At 50.9% G+C, this 21530-nt stretch overlaps 1 protein-coding gene across 3 annotated transcripts in view; it reads left to right on the top strand.

Annotated features, from left to right (window-relative positions):
• MEGF11 (multiple EGF like domains 11) overlaps positions 1 to 21214 on the top strand; it is a 353113-nt gene extending 331899 nt beyond the window's left edge. The window contains exons 16-26 of one of the 3 annotated variants that reach the window (XM_045823915.1): positions 36 to 164; positions 1197 to 1325; positions 1819 to 1947; positions 2466 to 2594; positions 3896 to 4132; positions 5671 to 5789; positions 7991 to 8057; positions 8674 to 8775; positions 11237 to 11293; positions 17557 to 17763; positions 18427 to 18715. In XM_045823915.1, the coding sequence (XP_045679871.1) occupies positions 36 to 164; positions 1197 to 1325; positions 1819 to 1947; positions 2466 to 2594; positions 3896 to 4132; positions 5671 to 5789; positions 7991 to 8057; positions 8674 to 8775; positions 11237 to 11293; positions 17557 to 17763; positions 18427 to 18596 (1475 nt within the window). In that variant the 3' untranslated portion in view covers positions 18597 to 18715. Of the gene's footprint in view, positions 1 to 35; positions 165 to 1196; positions 1326 to 1818; positions 1948 to 2465; positions 2595 to 3895; positions 4133 to 5670; positions 5790 to 7990; positions 8058 to 8673; positions 8776 to 11236; positions 11391 to 17556; positions 17764 to 18426; positions 18716 to 19896 lie in introns of those variants that run through there. The other 2 variants (XR_006783853.1, XM_045823914.1) reach the window with 2 other exon arrangements.
• The last annotated feature ends 316 nt before the right edge of the window (positions 21215 to 21530 follow it).

Genomic DNA, 21530 nt, shown 5'->3' with positions numbered 1-21530 from the left:
TGGAGGGCAGGTGCCAGGCTCTCCTGTGCCCACAGTGTGTGCTGGAGGGCACTTTGGGCAGGACTGTGCCCAGCTCTGTTCCTGTGCCAACAATGGGACCTGCAGCCCCATCGATGGCTCCTGCCAGTGCTTCCCTGGATGGATTGGCAAGGACTGCTCACAGGGTAAGCTGCTGCCTCCTGGGATCGGCCCCCACCTTCCCAGGCTCAGGCTGCAGAATGCCCAGCTCCCCTTGCCCCCGGTGCCTCTACTTCCCAAGGCGGAAATCTCCTTCTGCAGATGGGAATGTCCGCCCGAGTCCCACTTGGCTCTCTAGCTCACATGATGAATTGTTAGGATTGATCACCGGCATTATTAACTGCTGGTATCAAAGGTATTGATTATTGTTGATAGAACCATTAATATTAATATTGAAAATTAATCCTCCTTCAGCACCTGAGCAAGGAGTAGGGGAGAAAGAGGGGGCTGGGACTAACATGCTGGAATTTGGGAGCAGGGAAGTGAGGTGAGTGAGGGCAGTCACCTTAAAGGGACAGGGGCGTCATCTGGGTGGTCCCTGTGAATGTCGTCCTGGGCACCATAAGCCTAGACAGGATATTACAGGGGCTGTTCCTGTAGGTGAATCCAACCTAATACAGAGGCAACGGGGGCCCCCAATCTAAGGGCAAAGACCCAGACTCCGCCGGGTGTAGCTCCTTGGCTGATGGGCGAGACCCAGCAGGTCCCCATCTGGGAGGTCCCAGGTAGATGGCCTGGCCTGAGGAGATCTCCATTCTGATGAGAACACACAGGTGCCATCCTCAGGGAGCTCACCAGCAGGAAGAGCAAGTCCCTGCCCTGGGAAAGCTCTCATCCTCGTGGGGAGGTCAGCACACAGCGTTCACACAGTAAACTGCGGTGTTCACAGTTTACCACACACACCAGCACGTTCCACATCGGTCAGGCCCCTGAGAAGGAAGGCTCAGGAGCCCTCAGAGCTGGGAGATGGCAAAGGAGCTGGGCTTAATGGGGACCCTGGGTGACTGGGACAAGAAATGAACGGAGAAATTCTGGGTACAATATGGTAAACCCCCTGAAAGCCAGGAAATGCCACTTGGTATCTTGGCTCTGATATGCATCCTCCCCTCCTTTCTCCCTTTCTGTCTGCTCCTCTCTGCCTTGCCCTCATCCTCCATGTCCCACCTGTCCACCGCCAGCTTGCCCACCTGGGTTCTGGGGCCCTGCCTGCTTCCACACATGCAGCTGCCACAACGGGGCGCGCTGCAGTGCCGAGGACGGGGCCTGCCACTGCACCCCTGGCTGGACTGGACTCTTCTGCACGCAGCGTAAGCTCTGCCTCCGGCCCTCCCAGCTATTCAGAATCCCATGCTGCAGCCTACTGGCTGCCTGGGGCATCGTCTAGAGCTGCAGCAGGAAGATGGGGGAGGGAGGAGGCAGGGCCCCAGGGCCAGGAGCTCCACCCCTCACCTCTGGAATTGAATGGATTCAGGTGTTGATGAGCCCAAAGTCCTGGGAGGTCAGGGCTCTTAAATTTCCCCAGCAATCAAGACCAGACCCTCTCTGCTCAACCTTGGACAGTGGGGCCCAGGGTGAAGAGAGTGGCCTGTTACTGCACCACCAGAAGACATAAGCCTGGCTTCTGGCGCCAAGGCACCTTTGTCCAAAGGACTCCCCACCCTCTTGGTGTGAGGGTTCAGAGCGTGGGAATGGCCTGGGTGCATGGGCTCCCCAGTTCTCACCTCACGCTCAGCTGGAGGCGGCAGAAGGCAGGTTCGGTCCCACCTGCACCTCTGCAGCCACCCCACCCTGTTTCTCCAGGCTGCCCAGCAGCATTTTATGGGAAGGACTGCGGGCGTGTGTGCCAGTGTCAGAACGGAGCCAGCTGTGACCACATCAGCGGCAAGTGCACCTGCCGCACAGGCTTCACCGGGCAACACTGCGAGCAGAGTAAGCTATCCCAGCCCACAGCCCTTGGTGTCAGGGCCAGGCCTTGGCCTCCTTGGGCTGGGGAGGGGGGGTCCTTCCCTGTCTAGACCCGCCCACTCTGGCTCCAGGTGCCCTGCTCCCTGGACTTCTGGAGCCACTCCCTAGGAAAAGGGTGAAGGCCACGCCTACAATGGTGTTTGAAGTCTCTTCTTATCAGTTGGGAATGGCATACCATTGAGGCAGCTCAGAGGCCTGACTGGAGAAAGGGAGACCTTGTTTCTTCTTTGGAGCCCATGTGGCACCCAGCTCAGGGCCTGGCACGTGGAGGATGCTGTATACGTGTATGTGGAGAGAAAATAGGAGTGGGTGTCCCCTAACTCAGTCTACAGCTGCTGTCTAGCCCCAAGTACCACACCAAAGCACCACAGGAGCCAGAGAAGTAGGTCTCACTCGGTGTGGTGCCGGCCATCCACATGTGGGGTAGGGGAGGGGAGCATGACTGCCCTGCACCTACCCCAGCGTTTCTCTGTGTCACACAGGATGCGCCCCGGGAACCTTTGGCTACGGGTGTCAGCAGCTATGTGAGTGCATGAACAATGCCACCTGTGACCACGTCACTGGCACTTGTTACTGCAGCTCTGGATTCAAAGGAATCAGGTGTGACCAAGGTAACACTGAGACGGCACAGAGTCCTCAGGCAAGGGGCTATGATGGGAAGGGCCCCGTGGAGGCAGGCTCTAGGGAGAGTCCAGTGGGAACCACCAGATTGTACAAGGGCACCTTGTGACTTTATTCACGTTCAGGAGGAGATCAGGAGTGGGGCGGGCTGCGGGAGGCTGGGAGGCGGTCCCAGGCGCTGGAGAGGCAGATGGAGCAGGTGGCCTCAGCCCCCGCCTCCCGTGAGCCTAGCAAGCATGGGTAACCACAAGCCAGCACTGTGGAAAGGTCCCCAGACCGTCTGAAGATCTGCCGAATTCTGCCAACCTGCTAGATGACCTTGTGCAGGTCATTTCTTTCTGCTGGGCCTGTTATTCCAAATGCAAAGTGGAGACAGTACATGGATCCTTGTCTTCTGCCACGGCACGAGGTTCTGGTGGAGGAGCCCCAAGGGGCGCAACCTGGGTTCCGAGTCTAGTCAGAAGAAACCCCCCCAGGGCAGTTGTGAGGGCTGAGGTGAGATGACGTGAGCACCTAAAAAATGTGTTACTTGCATGAGAACCCTTTTAAAGTGCTGCAAATGGGTACAGGGTTCTAGTGCTCTTGGTACTAGGAGACGGGGGTGAGAAGGGGCTCAGCTAGCCAGACTACAGAACAGGGGCCAGAGCCACACGCACTGCATGCTGATGGGGGTCAGGCCCCACACGCATCAAGAGGGGTTTTGTGGGCAGTCATTGTGGGCACCTGGGAATAGCACTCGCAGCTTTCTCTGCCAGTCTGTCGTGTGGTACTCACAGTCCCCTGGGGACTGTCCCATGTTACAAGTGAGCCAACTGAGGACTCTCTAAGTCACATCTAAGAAACACAGCTGGTGAGCAGGGAGAGGGCTGAGTCCAATTTTTCCCAACTCCCGAAAAAACCGACCTTGCCAGTTACTGGTTGATAGTCTGATCTTTGGCAAGTGACCCAACCTTTCAGTGGCTCAGTTTCTTCATTTGTGAAAGAGAAAGAATTAAATAACCCTTATTTCATAGGGTTGCTGGGAAGGTTAGAACTCATTTCTGGAGCAGAGTAAAATACTCAGCAAACAGTTTCCCACCCTCGATCACATTTGCTCCTCAGGGGTTCCCTAGGATGCCGCCCACTTTAGGCAGTGGCGGAACAGGCACAGTGAGGGCCGGGACCACAGACATCGAAGAATAGGGCCAAGACCGGAACCCAGGTCTCCTGACGCCAGAGGAGTCCAGCTCCCGCAGAGGAGATCTGGAGAGCAAGCTGCTGCCCCAGGCTCAGGCCCTCCCTCTGCCCACAGCTGCCCTCATGATGGAGGAGCTGAATCCTTACACCAAGATCAGCCCGGCACTGGGTGCGGAGCGGCACTCGGTGGGCGCCGTCACAGGCATCATCCTCCTGCTGTTCCTCCTCGTGGTGCTGCTGGGCCTGTTCGCCTGGCGCCGGCGCCGGCAGAAAGAGAAAGGCCGAGACCTGGCTCCCCGAGTCTCCTACACGCCGGCCATGAGGATGACCAGCACTGACTACTCCCTCTCAGGTAAGGGCTGCGCCCCCAGCACCCGCCCCTCACACACTCAACCCAGGAGGAGCCACACGGGGACGCCTGGGATGCCCAAGTTCCCTGCCGAAAGTGGCTGGCTGGTCATGCCTGCAGGGGTGGTGGCTGGGTGCGCAGACTGCCCTAGGGTGGCAATGGGGGTGGAGCGCAGGGGTCTTACTTGGGAAAGGTAGATGGGGTTCCAGGGGGTACCATTTCCTGGGCCCCCAGCACTAAGTGCCTGTGGTTAGGAGCCTCCTTCCATTCCCTCGGGCCTTCCCGGCCTTCAGCCACAGAGCACCTGATACTAAGCAGTAACCTTCCTAAACTCTCCAGGGGAACCTCTCTCCTGCCTGATGCCTTGACTCCTCAGGAAACTGGACTTGGGGCCCAGATCCTGTCCCAATTTTGCTTCCTCAGGTGAAGGTCTCAGAGGAACCTCCCTTCGCAGTCCCGAGAGCTAGGAGAGTTAGGAGGGCCGTAGCAGCAGAGTGGAAGGGCATGGTGCCTGACTCAGGGGAGAGCTGGCTGGGCCTGCTGGAACCCAGTCTGCCCACAGATGTGGTGGTGACTCCAAAGGGCATTTATCCCGGGAGTCCGAGTGGGGTGAGGGTGGGGCTATTGGGCCAGATCCTCCTCCTCGTCCTTCTCCTCCCCTGAACCCTGGACTGCTGACACAGAAATGAGGGCTTTTTGCTTCATATTTAGCTCAACAAAAGAGGCCAAAATGCTCTGAAATGGCCCAAGCCCTGGCCCACAGGAGCTGGGCCTGTCTGGGTGGGCACAGGGTGACAGCTCACTCCAGCTGGCTCCACAGCTCGTGGTTGACCTGAAGCTGCCTACACCTTGTACTCACAAAACCAACGTCACGTTAGCCCATTCCTGCGACAGGTTGCCTACTGCCCAGCCCTACTCCAGGTGCCACAGACAGACAGAGACGGCCCAGGTGCAGGCCTTACCTTCAGAGTCCCTGACCTGAAATCCCTCCCTCACCCCGACCCCAGGGTTTCAACCAAAACAAGCCTCCTCTGATGGAAGGCCAAGCCCACAGAGAAGTTCTAGGGACTTTCTTCTGTGACTGTAACAAGCAAGGCTGGCCAGGTTTCCCCATGCCATTCCACCAGAATTCCCCAGCCCTGTCGACAGGTCCTGGAACCCACAGGGAAGAGAGGGGCAGGACTGGGGCCTCACTACTGGGCCCTAACCTTGGGGGGAGGCAGAGCACAGCCCCAAGCTGTGACTCAGGGACAACTGAGGCTGTCAGAGCCAATGTTCCCTCATCCGTGCTCCGGCTGCTGGCGCCCCCCTCCACACTGGCAACACTGAGGTGCACCCTGCATGCTGCAGAGGGCCGCCACAAGGGACGGGGCGAATCAGGCTCCACAGATTTCTGTCAGGGCAGTGATGCCAAGAAGCATGGGGGACTGGCTGTCTCCTTGCAGAGCACTGTCAAGGCTTCCCGGCCCAAGCATTAGTACTGGGGCATTTCATGCCAGGGGCAGGAGTATGATGTATGTGGCACCTTGTTCTCTTCCCAGATTTGTCTCAAAGTAGCAGCTATGCCCAGTGCTTTTCCAATTCCAGCTACCACGCACTGGCGTGCGGGGGGCCTGCCACCAGCCAGGCCAGCACTCTGGACAGGAACAGCCCCACCAAGGTACCGGGCCCCTGACTCCCCAGCCCCCTGACTCCCCAGCCCCTATCCACTGTCCTTACCTCTGCCCAGGAAGGGACTGCCCCCACCACCCCCTGCCACCTGGAGGGTCCATGTGGAACTAACTGCCAATATATGAAACACAGCTCTGTGCTCGGTGGAACACGTGAACATTCTGTGAAGCGTGTAACAGGGAGCCTGCAGGTGACGTGGCGTCAACAAGCACCACAGAGCCAACAGGCATCACACAACCAACTCACAGCACCACTCAATACAGCACGTCCCCACACCCTGTGTGTAGCCAGCCACTGGCACCAAGTCATATGATCACGTAATCATGTGCAGCCTTCCTGTCACTAACCATGTGCACCACACGGCCACTTTGCCACGCGTTAACACACATAATGGAAACACTACACCACATCCCAGCATCACTGCAGTGGGTTACCGATGCTGTGTATGTAACCAGTCCCCGCAGAGGAACCAGCCGAGGTCGTCAGTCCACACCCACAACCGGTTTTGTGATGGGGGCCAACACAGGGGACGTGGAACCCAAGCGTCAGCCAGAGCAATGCTGTCGCTGACAGTGAGTCCTACCGACCTTCCCTCACTGCTCCGAGCACAACCCGGGGCTGGTGGTGAGATATCCTCTCACAGGACCGTGGGCAGGATGTCTCCGAACACACGTGTAGTGAGCCCTGCTGGTGTGCCGGGACCGTACTGGGCAGAGTGGGAGGTTCAGAAAGGAGGAAGATCGGCCTCAAGGAACATGAGGTCTGACAGGCTGACACTGCACACACCTCCCCACACCCACCTAAGCACACACGCACACACAACAGCACCCTTGGCTTCCTGAGACACCCATCCTGGGCCAGGAACACAGAGCGAAGTTCTCATGCCCCAGGCCTCTGGCCCAGAGCCCGGGAGAACCTGTCTCCCTGCCCGCCCCACAGAAAATGCCCGTCAGCCCACAGACCGTGCTCGCTGCCACAGAACTGACGGCAGTGCAGTGTGAACCCTCTAGCGACAACACTGGTGCTGTACAACTCCGAGGGCAACCACTGTCACGTCAACACCCAGAGGCCACTCACCTCAGATTTCCCAAATGGGAGTGCAGAACACAGGAGGACCTACAGCCTAGATGCACAGTCTGTGGCCACGGGCCCAACACTCGGCCCTGTGGCTCTGACCCCGCTCCCACCACACACCTCCTCGGCTCAGACCCCCGCTCCCAGCTCCAGCTCCAGCCTCATCTGAGGAGCTGGAGGCTGGGGGAAGCCACCAAGTTCCCAGTAGAGGGCCCTTGATTAAGTAGGGCCACATCATCAAGACTCCAGCGGGTCAGAGACAGGGGATGCCAGGGCTGAGAGGCAAAGGTCCTTTGTGGCCAAGCCGTGTTTGGTCTCATTGTAATAGGAAAGTGTCGGCCACCCTCCCTCAGTAAAGTGCTGGAGTTACTGCAGAGCAGCCCACTTGGCAAACTGTGGCTCACGGCACCCCTGGGGCTCAAGTGGCACTGTGTGGACCCAAGACTCCTCAGCCTGGCAGATGTAGCAAAGGATGCATGGGGCAAAGGCAGGCAGCTGTGATGAGTCTGGGAGCTGAGACCTGAGTGTAGACCCAGCTCTGCCACAGACACCTGTGTAACCCAGAGCAGGGCCTGCCAGCAGGACTCACACCCCCGCCTGTGAAATGAGGACCACCATCCTTGCCTCGCGAGGCCGTGAGAATGCAGGACGAGGAAAGGCTACACCATAAGGACACCCTACCCTGAAGCTTTCCCTTGGTCATCTAAAAGGGAGACTCACACACAGCACAGGTCAAGTGGCAGAGGTGACAGTGACATTGCAGGCAGCCCCAGCACTTCTCTCTGCGCAGATGGCCTCATGCTGCAGGTGAGCCACTGCAGGGCCTATCCCGTCAGGCCCAGCTTGGCTCAAGCCAGTTCCTGGCCCCGGGGAGGACCTTCCCCTGCCCTCCTTGGCCCCAGGAACCCTACAGCTCCAGCCAGACAGCTTAGATGGGGGCATGTTTACTCCTGCTGGCACCAGCCACACCGTGGTGGCGTGTCACAGAACACCTAGCTCTCCCTTTCCCTCAGCAATCCCGGACCGAGGTGGGTGCACACAGCTGGGCAGAGTGGAGTCTGGGCAGGGGCACCTCTGGGCACGAGGTATTAACTGGCTCTCCTACTCTCTACACAGCTCAGTAACAAGTCCCCTGACAGAGACACAGCAGGCTGGACCCCTTACAGCTATGTGAACGTGTTAGGTCAGTAGTGGTTTGAGTGTGTCCCCTCAAACCCCGCAATCATGTCCCCTCGGTTCCCTTTCTCTACACTGAGAGGGGCCACGTCATAGCTCTAATAGAGAGGGTCACTAGATGAATCCTGAGCATGGTTTCCCCTGGGGAATAGGGGCGTGGGGAGGAAACCCAAGTGCCAGTGCCTGTTCCAGATTTATAAGCAAATGAAGCCCAGGACCCTCTTCATTCCTCTATTGGGGGAAAGGGAGAGGGTGGCTGTGACCCAGGTATGGGGATTCCAGATGGAGGCAAAAGATGCCTTCATTCACCTTCTAGAAAAGGAACCCCTGTCTGACCTAGGCCCTACCAAGGTACCCCTTTCAGGGGTTTCTTCCCACTGCCCTGGTGGGCTCCAGTTCCTATAAAGGGTGGGGTTGGGGGCAGGTGGTCTGGGGAAGCAAGGCCAATAGCCTCAGCTCTAGCAAATGCCCATGGCCCTGCTGACTCCAGCCCCTTCGGATGCTGTACATAGGGCCCTAATTCCTTCCAGGCTGCCCTACCCTGACCCTCACACCCCTATCCCCTCCCCTGCCACACCAGGGCCCTGGGAATAATGGCTCCTCCCTGTCATTCCTCTCACTAGACTCCCATTTCCAGATCAGTGCCCTGGAGGCCAGGTACCCGCCCGAGGACTTCTACATTGAACTTAGACACCTCAGCCGCCCCGCTGAGCCACACTCACCAGGTTAGACCCCCAGCCCTACCCTCTATCCCTGGGACCCTCAAAGCTCTCATACCAATGTAGACATGGCACTGGCCCTACCTCCCATTCCTGCCCCTCGCTTGACCACCCCCAGGGGTCTCAGAACTCTCCCGATCGAACACCCCTCCCTCCCAACATGATGAGCCGCAAGCCCAATCCCCTAATGAATGAAACCTGTCTGGGTCCCATCACCCCTTCTCCTCCCACCATGGTCAGTGGATGTGGACAAACCGTGACTGGCGTGAGGTGAAGGAGACACAGCATAACTACACTCCCTACAGTCCACAGAATACACCCCAAACCACCGAGAAATGACCTGAGGATGGCAACCAGTTGGCTCTCTGGCCCAAAAGCCCAATGGCCCCACGCCCCACCAGCAGCCTAGGCTGAGCTTTCCCAAGTCCTAGGGTAGGGCTGTCAAGTAGGGATCTGGGGAAGTTGGGACAGGATGTGTCAACCAACGTCCTCTGTGCTCGTGTATTAGGTTCAAATTTGGTGGCCTGGGCAAAATGCAAACAGCCAGTCCTGCAGTGGGAGACTGGGTAGAAGTTACAGGAGGTCTCACGGGAGCGATGTTATGACCAAACAGAGGACGTGGCCCCCTCCAAGTGGCCTCCTTAGGACAGGACCTCCGTACACTGGCCAACCTGGGCCTGAGCTCAGGCTCTAGCTGGTTTCTGGAGCTCACGGGAAGTAGTTTTAGAAACCCTGTAGGCCTCTGGGTCCAGTAACACTAAGAGTAAAGATTCTCAATTCATCTGCTGGTTAAGTAGGCATGGTCGGCAAAGACCCTGGGCCTGTACCCAGGAGGCTGTGTTCTTGGCTATGGGACCCCCAGGCAGTATCCAGGGCATTCAATAACCCCACCAAATACAAGCCCCCCCCCCCAACACAGAGACACACACACACACACACACACACACCCCACACAACACCACTACCCTGTATATCTTTCCACACTGGGGCATCCTCTGGGCCCTGCCCAGATTTCTCCCTGCTCTGAGATCTCCCTCTCCAACCAGTGTAGCCAGAGCCACCACACAGTCATTTTCTGGCTTACACTCAAGCTGGCTGGTGGCCAATGGGACAGCATACTTGGGGACATCTGGCTCAACTCAACTTCTCACTGGCTAATGTGGTCTCAGATGAGTCACTGCCCCTCTCTGGGCCTCTGTTTCCTGTTCAATGGAAAGGGGAAAAGTTAACAGTCGAGCCTCTGTCCCTCGGGGAAGGCAAAGGAAGCCCTTGTCTTATATAGAGTGAACTAATGCCAGGGATAGACTGCCGCAGCCACGTTTCCGAAGGGCACGGGTACCTATAAGCCACTAGAATAGAACAGCAAACCTGAGAAAACCTGAGACCTGGCTCTGCCCTCTCACTCCCTGGAAGGCAGGCAGATGGGAATAGATTAAATTCACTTGGGAACTATATGTGGAGGAGGTGTGGGGAGGTATCTAAATAGCAACGGGTTGGTTTTCAGTATCAGAAACCGAGGAGCAAAACTGTGCTTTAGTAAGCACTTGTGGCATGCCTTGCCTGGTCCTCAGTGAAAAGCTGTGGGGGGCGATGGGGGATGAATGGCTTTGACTCAGAGCCAGTGTCATTACTGCCCCAAACTAAAAATGCCAGACAATTTCTTTTCTGGGATCAATAGCAGCAAACAACCTGAGCTCAGTCTGTGAAGCTGTATGTCCTGCCTATGGCGGGAGCTCAGGACAATGCACTGTGGGAGCCTCGGATAAACGGGGACAGCTAAAAGGGAGAAAAATCCTTGGCACTGGAAAACACTGGCAACACTTTTCAAAGACAGCTCTCAGTTAGGTGTAAGTGGTCCGCCTGAGAGATGAAACACTGAGAACGCTGCCTGTGGGTGGGGATGACTGGACGTCCCGTAAAGGTGGTTACTCAAGGGCCTCAGCCCCCTGTCCCCCTCCCTCTCCGAGGCCCCTCAGTCAAGCTCCTGGTCCAGGAGAGGAGAGGCAGGACCAGAGCTGAGAGGTAAGAAAGTCTTCCACCTTATTCAAAATCCAATGGAACTAGGATGTGGAATGTCAGGCACCCATCGCAAGCTAAGAAATGGTTTTGACCCATTCTTTATCCTATACTTTCGAAGCCTGGAACTTCACCTATGGTGACTGCAGGTGGCATCAAACTGCCTTTGATCACCTCCTGGAAAATGTTCCCCTCAGAGTGAAGGTTAAAGAGAAGGAATGCTGAGAATGCCAGGGGGTGTTGTAGCTCACCATAAATTCTTAAGAGTCTTTTAAGAATTTCCTATATGGTCATAAAGGTTTAGAGTACAGTAAACCCAGAATAATTTTCTAGCACTAAAGAACCATTTATTTTCTGGGTAGGGGAAAAAGAGAAAAAAAGCAATTAAGCCAACACATGTGGTCCAAGTAAACCTCACCCCCTTATTTTTTTCTTTATATTCTGTCTGCAGGAGCTTGTGGAATGGATAGACGTCAAAACACATACATTATGGACAAAGGCTTCAAAGGTAGAGTATCCAATCCCGATGTCCCATTAGAAAGGGCTTAGCAAGATAAAGAGCACAGATCTGAAATGGCCAGAAATTCTACCAGAAACTGTATACCTCTTCCCCCAAATCCCCCAAAAGTTAAGACTACGGGACCTGGGGCTGCTGGGTAGCTCTGCCCAGGAGAAGCAACCATAATAATGAATTCATCTTTCGATTTCAGTTGCACCTGCTTAGCAAACGCTGTGGGTTTTTTATAGATGCCAACTAAATGTCTTCGGAAATGTAGAACGTCATTATCCAACCAATTAGTATGAGTTAAACTGATTAAAAATCTGAAATAAAGTCAATCTACCTGCCCCCGAGGCCTCCTGTCATTTCACCGCTAAGGAATGCCACCCTGCACCTGCTTTCTGGGGCACAAGGACTGGAAATGATACCCTAGTATTGCCTGGTGCTCCACCCTCAGGAGATCTCTGTCCCTGAAAGCTGGGACGCCAGGGCCAGTCCCAACACACGGGGACTCGGGGTGGCATCGCCCTTCGAGGATGTCTGCGGGTGAAGCCAAGATGAAAGGTCAGGTCCTGCCCCTGGGCTTGCGCCCTCCGTCTAAATGACAGAATGTATGAAACAGGCAGCTGTGGAACTATGACACTCATTACTCTGTCACTTATTAACCGAGACCTTAGACTGTGAGCTCTCCAAGGCCTAGTTTCCTTATCTGCAGGTTTGGGATAATTACGCCTGTCCCATTGTCTAACGAGGCTGTCATGAGTATTCAATAAAGTCACAGCTAGGAAGGGGTTCTGCATATTGTGAAGGACCATACTAATGTAAATGGGCTGTCCTTTTATCTCTGAGGTCCATTTAAGAGCCTCACCCACAAGGAGTAAGAGATGACTGACAGCAGAGGTCCCAATGGATATCCTAAATCTAGCTGTGCACCAGAATCAGCCGGAAAGCTTGCTAAAACTACAGAAGTTCACATCCTACCCCCCAAGATTCTGATGCAGCAGATCTAGAGTGGGGCCCTAGAATCTGCATTTGCACAGAGTACCTCAGGGTATCCTTACGCAGCTTATCACCCAACTACCACTTAGTACATACTGGTTTAGACTGGCCCAGATTTTCCAGATTACTGTTCTGGTCTTTCAGACTCAACCCGAGACACAGACACAACCATCCGTAGCCCTAGTGCGGTGGCTGTTAGAAATGGTGTAAGCTGGGGGGTGTGCTGGCGGTGAGAACTGTGTTCTGAGCACGGGAACAGGAAGGGCAAGCCTCCATGACCACACGTTAGGAGGCACACTGCTCAGGAGAATGGTCTGAGGACAGGAGGTCATCCCTCGGCTCCTGGCCAAAGGACACTACTCCCCTGGGAGCATCATTCTGCCAATTCTCTGAGTTTTGACTTAAACCATCCCAGTGAACACAAGTGCCGTTACAGCAAGTAAGGCTTGATACAGAAAAGACGGCTCTGCTGCTTTAGCACTGTCGCCCGAGACCTCAGTTCCTTTCTCAAAAAGGCATAAGGATTGGGCAGAAATATCGTTAAGGGCCTTTTCAGCTCTGAGAATATGCATGACCCAATCGTGAACAAGCTCAGGCACCTCGTGAACAGGCACCTCGATAAATGAGCACACAACTTCCCTACGCGCTTCGCTGTCCTGTGCATTGTGACTAGAGTAGCTACTTTTAGACTTGTGACCGAATGTGAAACAAAAACTAAGGAGAGCATGGTCTGTGCCTCAGCGTCATTCATTCCTGTTTTGTGAGGTCATGTGCTCGCATTTGAGCCTCTGAGTGCAGATATTGTTTCACTACTCTGGCTACAAATGCCCTTTACATTACAGAGCAAAGGGGGCTGTGTAGGCAAAGGTACCAGCAGTTACTGGGAACCAACACATGTGAACAAAAGAATTCAGAGAGAAAAATGGAATGTCACAATTCAAATCTTTACAGAAGGACTTACCAGACATGAAATAAACCCACACTAACTGGCTGAACTCCCAAATAAACACTTAATAAACTAGTTTGTACCAGGAATGAAATCATTTTCTAAACCTACTGACCAAACCATTAAGAATGAAGAGTCAAAGTGTTCTCTAACTTGGAAAGAGCCCTGGCGTGGGAGGTAAGACATGGCTTCCAGCCCTAGTTCTTGCTGTGCTGTGCGGTGTGGTGCGATGCTGACCAGGTCACAGCGCTGTTTTCTGGGTCTAGGCGCACCCCTCTACCAGGAGGACAGTGCTGTACAAACACCGACGCCGGGCCCTTTCCAGGGTGACGCTCTGGAAGTCACGAGTTCGGCCAATCCCCCCTCTCTTTCCCCCGTTCCTCTCTACTGAAGACCCCCACTCACTGTCGTTCTGGGGGTCACATGAGACCACACACTGCTGTGCTAACCGCCTGTCACCTCTCAAACACCTTTCGCTGTCCCTTCCGCTTCTCACCCTCATCACAACGATTCTGCAACAAACTGCAAACTACCTCACATTCAACTCCTTGTCTGTCAGGCATTTCAAACTGCTGTAGGAGAGATCTTCCCTAAAACTCTCCATCAACTTTATGTCCCAAAACTGATTTCCACTGTTACTGCCACTTTCCATATCTTATGCCCCTTGGTAATTTAACCGAGTCTCTTCTTATAGTTTCCCTGGGTTCCAAGGTAGTTAGGAACCCACTGGCATTGCTAAACTTTTTTTTTCAGCTAATGTGGCTGTCCTAACTGAGAGGTCCCTTCCCTCTCCGCATATCCTCGTTTCTCAGTCACGAGAAGGATGCTAACTTAGGCCCAGGAAGAGTGTGGCCTTCTGATAAGAGCAGGCAGCTAAGACAGCCTTGCAGTGCCCGGGTTTTCCCAGCAGTATATTGGCCTTAACTAGACAGTTGAACCCAAAAGCCCTGGCAAATTCAGATTCCACTCACAAGGTGGCCTTGGAAAGTCACCTCCTCTCAGAATTGCTTCCTTTCATCAAATGTTTACATTAGCTCATTTCAGAGGCCCCTTCTGCCTCCCATAGTATATGGCTGCCTGTGATTTTGGGGAGGTAGGAACAAGGTGAGAGCAAATACCAGGGCATTATAGAGTACTGATGCTAATTGCTAATTACAAGTCTTGGGGGAGCGACTCTCCAGAGCCTGGGTAGCCTTGGTTGATGCTTCCCTTTTGCAAAATGCTCTGAAGCACAAAGGGGTGGGGGGGTAGGGTGGAGCTCTAAAAGGATGAGGAAGTATCTTAGAACAGCTGGCTACTCTTCCCCCTCATCACGCCCTCCCTCTGGGCAGGCAGGTAGATCAGTCAGCTGGAGAAAGAGCCGATTCCAAAAGCAGTTTCCCAGCTTGCCTAGCCCTCTCCCCACTTCCAGTTCCCAAACAGGAACCCAATTATTCATAACTCAACACCCTCCCCTATACACACACACACACACACACATACACACACACACCCCTCCATCCTTGTCCTTACCACTTGCCCCTTTATGGAAGATACAGCTTCTCCCTAACACGAATCCCCTCCCCCACAACCCTAACTTCTCTCTCATCCACTTAGGTGCATCCCCTGCTGCAGAGCAAACAATTTATCCCCAACCCCCCCACATTTGGAAGCAGCTCTGACTCTTCTGGGGAAATGAACAGAGGGGCACTAATTGCCTGCCTGAGGCTCTTTCAGGCATGGAGCTAGAGCTCCAGGGCTCTCCCACTGCCATAACTGAGTCAGTCACAGGATAGCCACAAACAGGCTTAGAGCTTGGCCCCTCCCTCACAGATAAACGGTGTTCTTGTCAAAGCTAAGGTGAAGCTGCTGCAGACACACTTCGCATTTAGAGATACCAGAGGAGTGGGGGCAGGAAGAAACTGGTGGGAGGAAAAAACACCTTGACTGATTATCAGAGAAAACAGTGGTTGAGTCCTAATTAGTTACTAACATTAAGCAAACTTTATGAGCTTCAGTTTCCTCATTTCTAAAGTAGAAATACTAGTCCTTCCTGCCCAGCTGTAACAAATTTCAAATGACTAACCTGAAATGCTAGTTTTAAGTGCCACACAAATAAAACTATTCCTTAAGTTCTAGAAAATATACAACTGAAGCAGCTGCCAATCAAAGTAAAAGGATGCATCTGGGAGGGGAGGAGGGTAGAAGTGTTAGGACTTTTCTCAGGAGAAAGCCCTTCTTTAAACAATTCCAGTCCTCAGCTTGCAGACAATCCACTGAGTCATAGGGCCTCACTCCCCGGCTGGTGAGTTCAGAGCACCCAAAGCGAACTGATGACCCATGCCACCAGGGTTCCTGGACTTAGCCCCGCTCCTTGTTCAAACAAAATACTCACTGGCCCAGAACCTGCAGCCACCTTTCCCCACTGAGCGTCACAGCAGCTGGGCCGATCCAGCTTCCCTTTGGTCCTTACTAGAGCCACTCATTCATTGTCTAGCAAGAAATGTTTTCTCCTCCTTCTGTCTAGGGTAATATGCTAGAAAGAGGCCATAATCTAAGATGAAACCAAGCCACTATTCCTCTCCACTGTGGGCTAAGCTGTGATGAAAGAGTGCTCTGAGCCTAGTTCTAGAGCTTGCTTTGCTACTGATTTGCAGTATGGCTGGGGAAGTCACCACCCCACGCCAAGCCTCAATTTCCTCATAAGCAATTAAGGGGGGGAGGATAATATTATTGCTCTACCTACACCACAGGGTGTTATGAACACTTGAAGGAACTAACAGGCCACTGTACTTTTGCACAAGATTGAGGAAATGTTACCTGCTGAAACAGACATCAGTAACTCTACACCAACAGAAAAGTAACCGCCCCCCCCCGCCCCAACCACCTGTTAGGGGTAAAAAACTTGGTCTCACTCACACACACACACACACACACACACACACACACACACAATCTCAGTTCCTTCAGCCACATGGAGTGTTCTGTTCTGCTCTCACTGGACAAAGATACATCTATCCAGTCCACCCTTGAGTCACATTTTCACTTTCACTTTTTTACATTTCCATTAATTTCACACATTGAAGGCTGAAAGCATAGATAAGTAGCAGCACAATGTAACTTGTAGTAGTTCTAGAGAAGATCCAAGAATATCACCATCTGCTACCACTTGTAGAAATTTAGAGCAGAGGGGCCACTTGCATCACTCTCGACTATCAAGCCCCTCCAACTCAGCGCGTGTTCCTCCCTCCCTCTGCCCGGCAGAGCCCCAGGCAGAAGAGGACGGAAGCGAAGCTGCCGGATTAGAGAGAATAAGAGTAATAAAGTCTCGACTCACTTGGGACAATCTACAAGAGGCAGCAGAGGTTGAGGGAGGGGCCCCCCTTTCCTCCTGTGACTCTCAGTCACAAAGAAAACTTTCTTCCTCTAGTGGAGCTTGTTACCTGGCTTCATGTTTGGAACTAGTTTGCATCCCTTTCCCCTAACATAACCTGCAGTCTTAGGGATGATGCATGCCTGAGAGGTGGCAAGGGAGGAAGCACAAGCTCTCCTAGTATCGGAGAAAGTTACTACCAAAATAGCTTCCCTTTAGCATTCACAAGAACTGAGGAAAATGACCCCCCGGGGATACTTGCAGGCTTGCTAGAAAACAGGAACTTTCCAAATGCTAGCTTGAGACCCAGGCGCTTTTGACATCTCTGTTACACTTCTGTCTGCCCCACCTCTGACCACCAGCTTCTCAGAGAGCTGGGACGCAGCCAGCTGGCTGATGAAAGGATGCCAAACTGCTGACACCTGCGCCAAAACACACACCCTCTCTCTACTCCTTCTAAACCTAAGCTGCTTAATCATCAGAACATTTTCAGCAGATGGTATTACAGGAAATGTACAGGCCAAGGAGTCCCAAGGCGCAGGCTGAAGTCTTGGCACTGCCTGTTAAGAACTGTGTGACCTTAGCCAAATCACTTTGTCTCTCTGGGCCTTTCCATTGTATAGGAATACAGTGCAAACTATCAACTATCCTTGCAAAATTTTGTAAAAACGTATAATAAAAGATGTACAAGTACACTATGAATATCTTGAATTCATCTCTTTCTGGTGCTATAACTGAGTACTAAAAACAAAAATCTTCCCATCCCTCCAAAAACATGCTTGTTCGTTTTTTTTAGAAAAAAGAACTCTGCCTACCTGGGAAAACTCTCAACATATTTAATAAGTAAATCTTGGTCTACCACAGGCTTTTATAGGTCCAGAATAACAAAAGCACATGAACTTGACTACAGTCTGTCTCTGGTATTATGAAGTCGTATGTCCTTGCTTGTCCTAAGAGCTCTCTCTTGCTTTGCAGATTACATGAAAGAGTCTGTGTGCAGTTCTAGCACTTGTTCCTTGAATAGCAGTGAAAACCCTTACGCCACAATTAAGGACCCACCCGTCCTCACCTGCAAGCTTCCAGAAAACAGCTATGTAGAAATGAAGTCGCCTGTGCACAGGGGGTCTCCGTACACAGATGTGCCATCCTTGTCGACATCTAATAAAAATATATATGAAGTTGGTAGGTGTCTCAAATAAGTACCTTAGTGAAATCAGGGCAATAGTGCAGCATCTGAAGTAAAAATCAACAATCCCTCTCCACTCACCCCGTCTTGAAAACACACCTTTTCTCTTGCTGCTTTCTAAGGAATCCAAGGTGCACTGCCTTTCCTGGGACTGCCCTCCTCTCTTATGCAGGAAATCAAATTCTTATGCCAACTCTGCTTTAAACACACACACACACACACACACACACACACACACACACCAGGACTAGTATGAAGCAGAAATACTCGAGGTAGGGCGTTGGTAACACACATGCACACACTTCAACTGGTTGTCGACACAAATCCCAGTTTAAAAAAGGTAACAATGAGAACATTGAACTTTCCAAATCACTACCTTCTACTTTCTCACTTAACCCATGTCCCTAGGCTCATCTGTAACACTCCCCACTTCTAGGATATTCTAAACCTCTTGGTTTTGACCAGAGCCTGGGATTCTGACAGCATGCTCACTGATGTTCTCCATCTCTTGAGCAAGCCTCAGTCTTAACCCTCATGTATTTATCACGGATTTATAAATCCCTGGCTTCTCTCCCCACCCAGTTAAATAGAAGTCTTCCCCCAACAAGGCAACCAAAGCTAATCTGTTCTCTGAACTCATTTTTCACTATATTCCTTAGAGCCCACAGTCAGTGTGGTCCAAGAAGGCCGTGGTCATAACTCCAGCTATATCCAGAATCCATACGACCTACCTAGGAACAGCCATATTCCTGGTCATTATGACCTCCTCCCCGTAAGACACAGCCCTGCCAGTGAGCCCTTCCAGGACAAGCAGTCTTACGAGGGATAAGCTTCTCTCTTCCAATGTGCTCTGCTGAACATTCTCTGACTCTCTGAAAGAAGACAATCCCTTGACTTCTAATAATGGTACAGACTGACTCCAGCTGCGTGTTAGTTATTACTTTCACCTGAAACTAAAGAAGAGCTTCCAAGTGGAACTGGGGTATTTTTCAAATGGTCCGTTCCCAAAGGCAAACCCTACCTCCCACCCAACCCCAACCCCTGATGCCTTGGATTATGTATTTCAAAACATTTAGGATACAGCTACTCAACATCAGCTAAATATAGCTAAATATATTTATTTATATATTTAATTATCTGAAACATGATGCTTAAAAGGCATGTAGAATAGGTTTCACAAACCTTCCTGAGGGAAAGGGGAGTGGGGAGGAGAGAGGATCAATTTAAAATACCAGAAATATGTATGTACTTCTAGTTGCTGTTATCATCAACACCTGTTTGATTACCTAAGATAATTAGTACATAGACACAAATTGTGTTAATACCAATCCTAAAGTACCTGTACATATATATCTGGTCCATCAAATTACAATGGTCAGGATTACAGAGTTTATTACATAGTCCAATGCTAACAACTTCAATTTTTAAAAGACTTAAATAAATAGAAATTAATTTTCCCTCTTCTGCCCCTGCTGGTGGAAGAAGAAAATGAGTTTTCAAAGCTCAACAGCCTGTTTCAGTCTATGACGGTATTTCTGGATCCACTTTTTACCAACTCCTGCCAACCCAATGTTCCAGAACATTGCAAGTCACCCTTGGCCTTGTCGTCTACCCAACACCCTAGTCATTCCATGGGAAATAAAACTGAGATGATGCTTTAAGCAAGCAGTCACAGGCCGACAAGGATTAAGTACCCCTAAAAACGGCTACGTGGCCTCTCAAATTTATTTGGTTGGCATTCCTTGACTGACTCAGAAGAGTGCGTGCTTTCAAGCATTTCTTCATTTTTCTGAGTTTGATGTAATATGAAACCTAAAAGTGTAGAGGAAATTAGACAAAAGAGGGTATGTTAAGTTTAAATTGCTTAAAGTACATTATGCTTTTTGATGAAACTAAATTGAAATGATCAAAGAAAGAATGAAATGATCAAAGAAAGAATGAAATGTTGTCAGGTTGCTGCAACATGATGTAAAAACTTGACAGTAAACAGCATGAAGGATGTGAAGTACTTCTACCTTCTACCATCAGCCCACCACCTGCTGAGATGGCCCAAACCAAATTACAATGAGCTAATGCTCCAGCTCCCAGTATTCAAATGTGTCCATACCTGTCATTACTAATGTATGCAGGTAAACTGGGGCTCAGATGAGTCAAAATGGAGCCAACTCCCAAGCCCTAAAGAGGACCTTCTCACAAGAATTAAAGACGAAAGGGCAAAGTGAGAACACTGATGGCCATCCCTATACCACTGTATTCTCTGACAACAATTCAGCTAGTAAAAATACTTCCAAAAGGTATACAAAAAAAGAACTACATGACTGCAAAGCTGGAGTAACTGCTACAGGAAGTGTGGGAGTTCTGAAACCCTTGATACAAATTGGAAGTCTGCCATGGAACCCATTAGTTTGGGAAATAACCAGCAAAAGGGAGAAAAATGATGAGTAAACGCCCCCCTCCCCACCTGACTCAAGGCTTAAGCAAATGTTGTTAGGGGAAAATATCTAATACTTAACATGAATGCTGCATGTGTGCATGGGAGCAAGTGATCAGCAATAGCAAATTTACTTTCCAAAAATGCCTTATTAAATATAAATACTAGAAAAGTACTTTGTAGACCGAAGTAAATATTTCTCACATATATGTAGAAAGAAGTATAGATAAGAGACTTACCTCAGTATTTCAAGGCAGCAAGTACTCAATTATCTTCGTGAAGCAAGGACTGAGAATCATGGTGAAGTCAGATCAGCAAGGAGAAACGCCATCTCAATCGCAGGTTTTATCTTCTTCCCTCCCCCTGCATGTAAGTAACTGCTGCCTGGCACGCTGCAAACAAGCACCATCACCCACCCAAGTTTCAAGTTTCACCTCTCTTTTGCCAACTATCTTCTGCGCAAATTTCAGCAAGAGGTGGCATGGTGGAATTGCTAAAGCACTGGGTCAAGAGATTTGAATGTTACTTGCCCTCTTGGGGCTCTTTTTACACCTGTATGTTAAAAAAATGGAGTAGCAAAGAGGGGGGTAAGGGAACCCTAAAACCCTTCAGCTCTAGCATTCTCATTTTTAAAGAAATGTACTGGAAATTAAATCAGGCAATACAGGAACAGGGAAAGACAGAGGGTGTGATTAATCGATGGTGACAACTGTTGTCTTCACATTATCTAAGAGTTACTAGTAAAAGACATTTCAATCTTACAGAGCAACCATTAGGAACTTCTGTCTAGCACTGCCGCAAATAAGTTCATGGTCGGCCTAAATGCACTGTGCATTGTATTGACAGCTTGGAAAGATCTGTTCAGTTAGTTTACAGAAACTAAGTTTTCACTCAAAGTGATCTGCATATAATTCAAATGAATGAAGAAAATACAATTATTGTGTAATAGCATAAGTGAGACTATGAAATGGCAATACTTTTTTAAACAACCCAGATTTATATTTGTTCACTGTGCAGAGGGATCATACCTTGTACAAAATAAAATTTCTCAAACTAATTTATAGGAATGCTTACTGTTGTGTTGCAAACCAAAAATGTGTCTATAATCTACACCTTAGGTTTAAAGGTAGGAACTAACCTACGTTTTGTGTGGTCACTTTAGACAGCTGGGAAAATAGAAATTTTCCCACCAATGCTTGAAACTAAAGTGAAAAAGTTCTGTCAAATTTATAACAAGAGTCTCTTCCTTTCAAGTAATGAACGGAAGCTACAAACTCTTAATTAATGTCAAAAAGTTACTGAAATATAAAGACCAGTATATTCAAATAGAGA

This window comes from Phyllostomus hastatus, unplaced genomic scaffold (genome assembly GCF_019186645.2).
Source record: "Phyllostomus hastatus isolate PE091 unplaced genomic scaffold, TTU_PhHast_1.1 phas_scaffold_501, whole genome shotgun sequence".
NCBI lineage: Eukaryota > Metazoa > Chordata > Mammalia > Chiroptera > Phyllostomidae > Phyllostomus > Phyllostomus hastatus.
The sequence above is the reverse complement of the archived record's forward strand: the minus strand, read 5'-3'. Positions and strand labels throughout refer to the sequence as shown.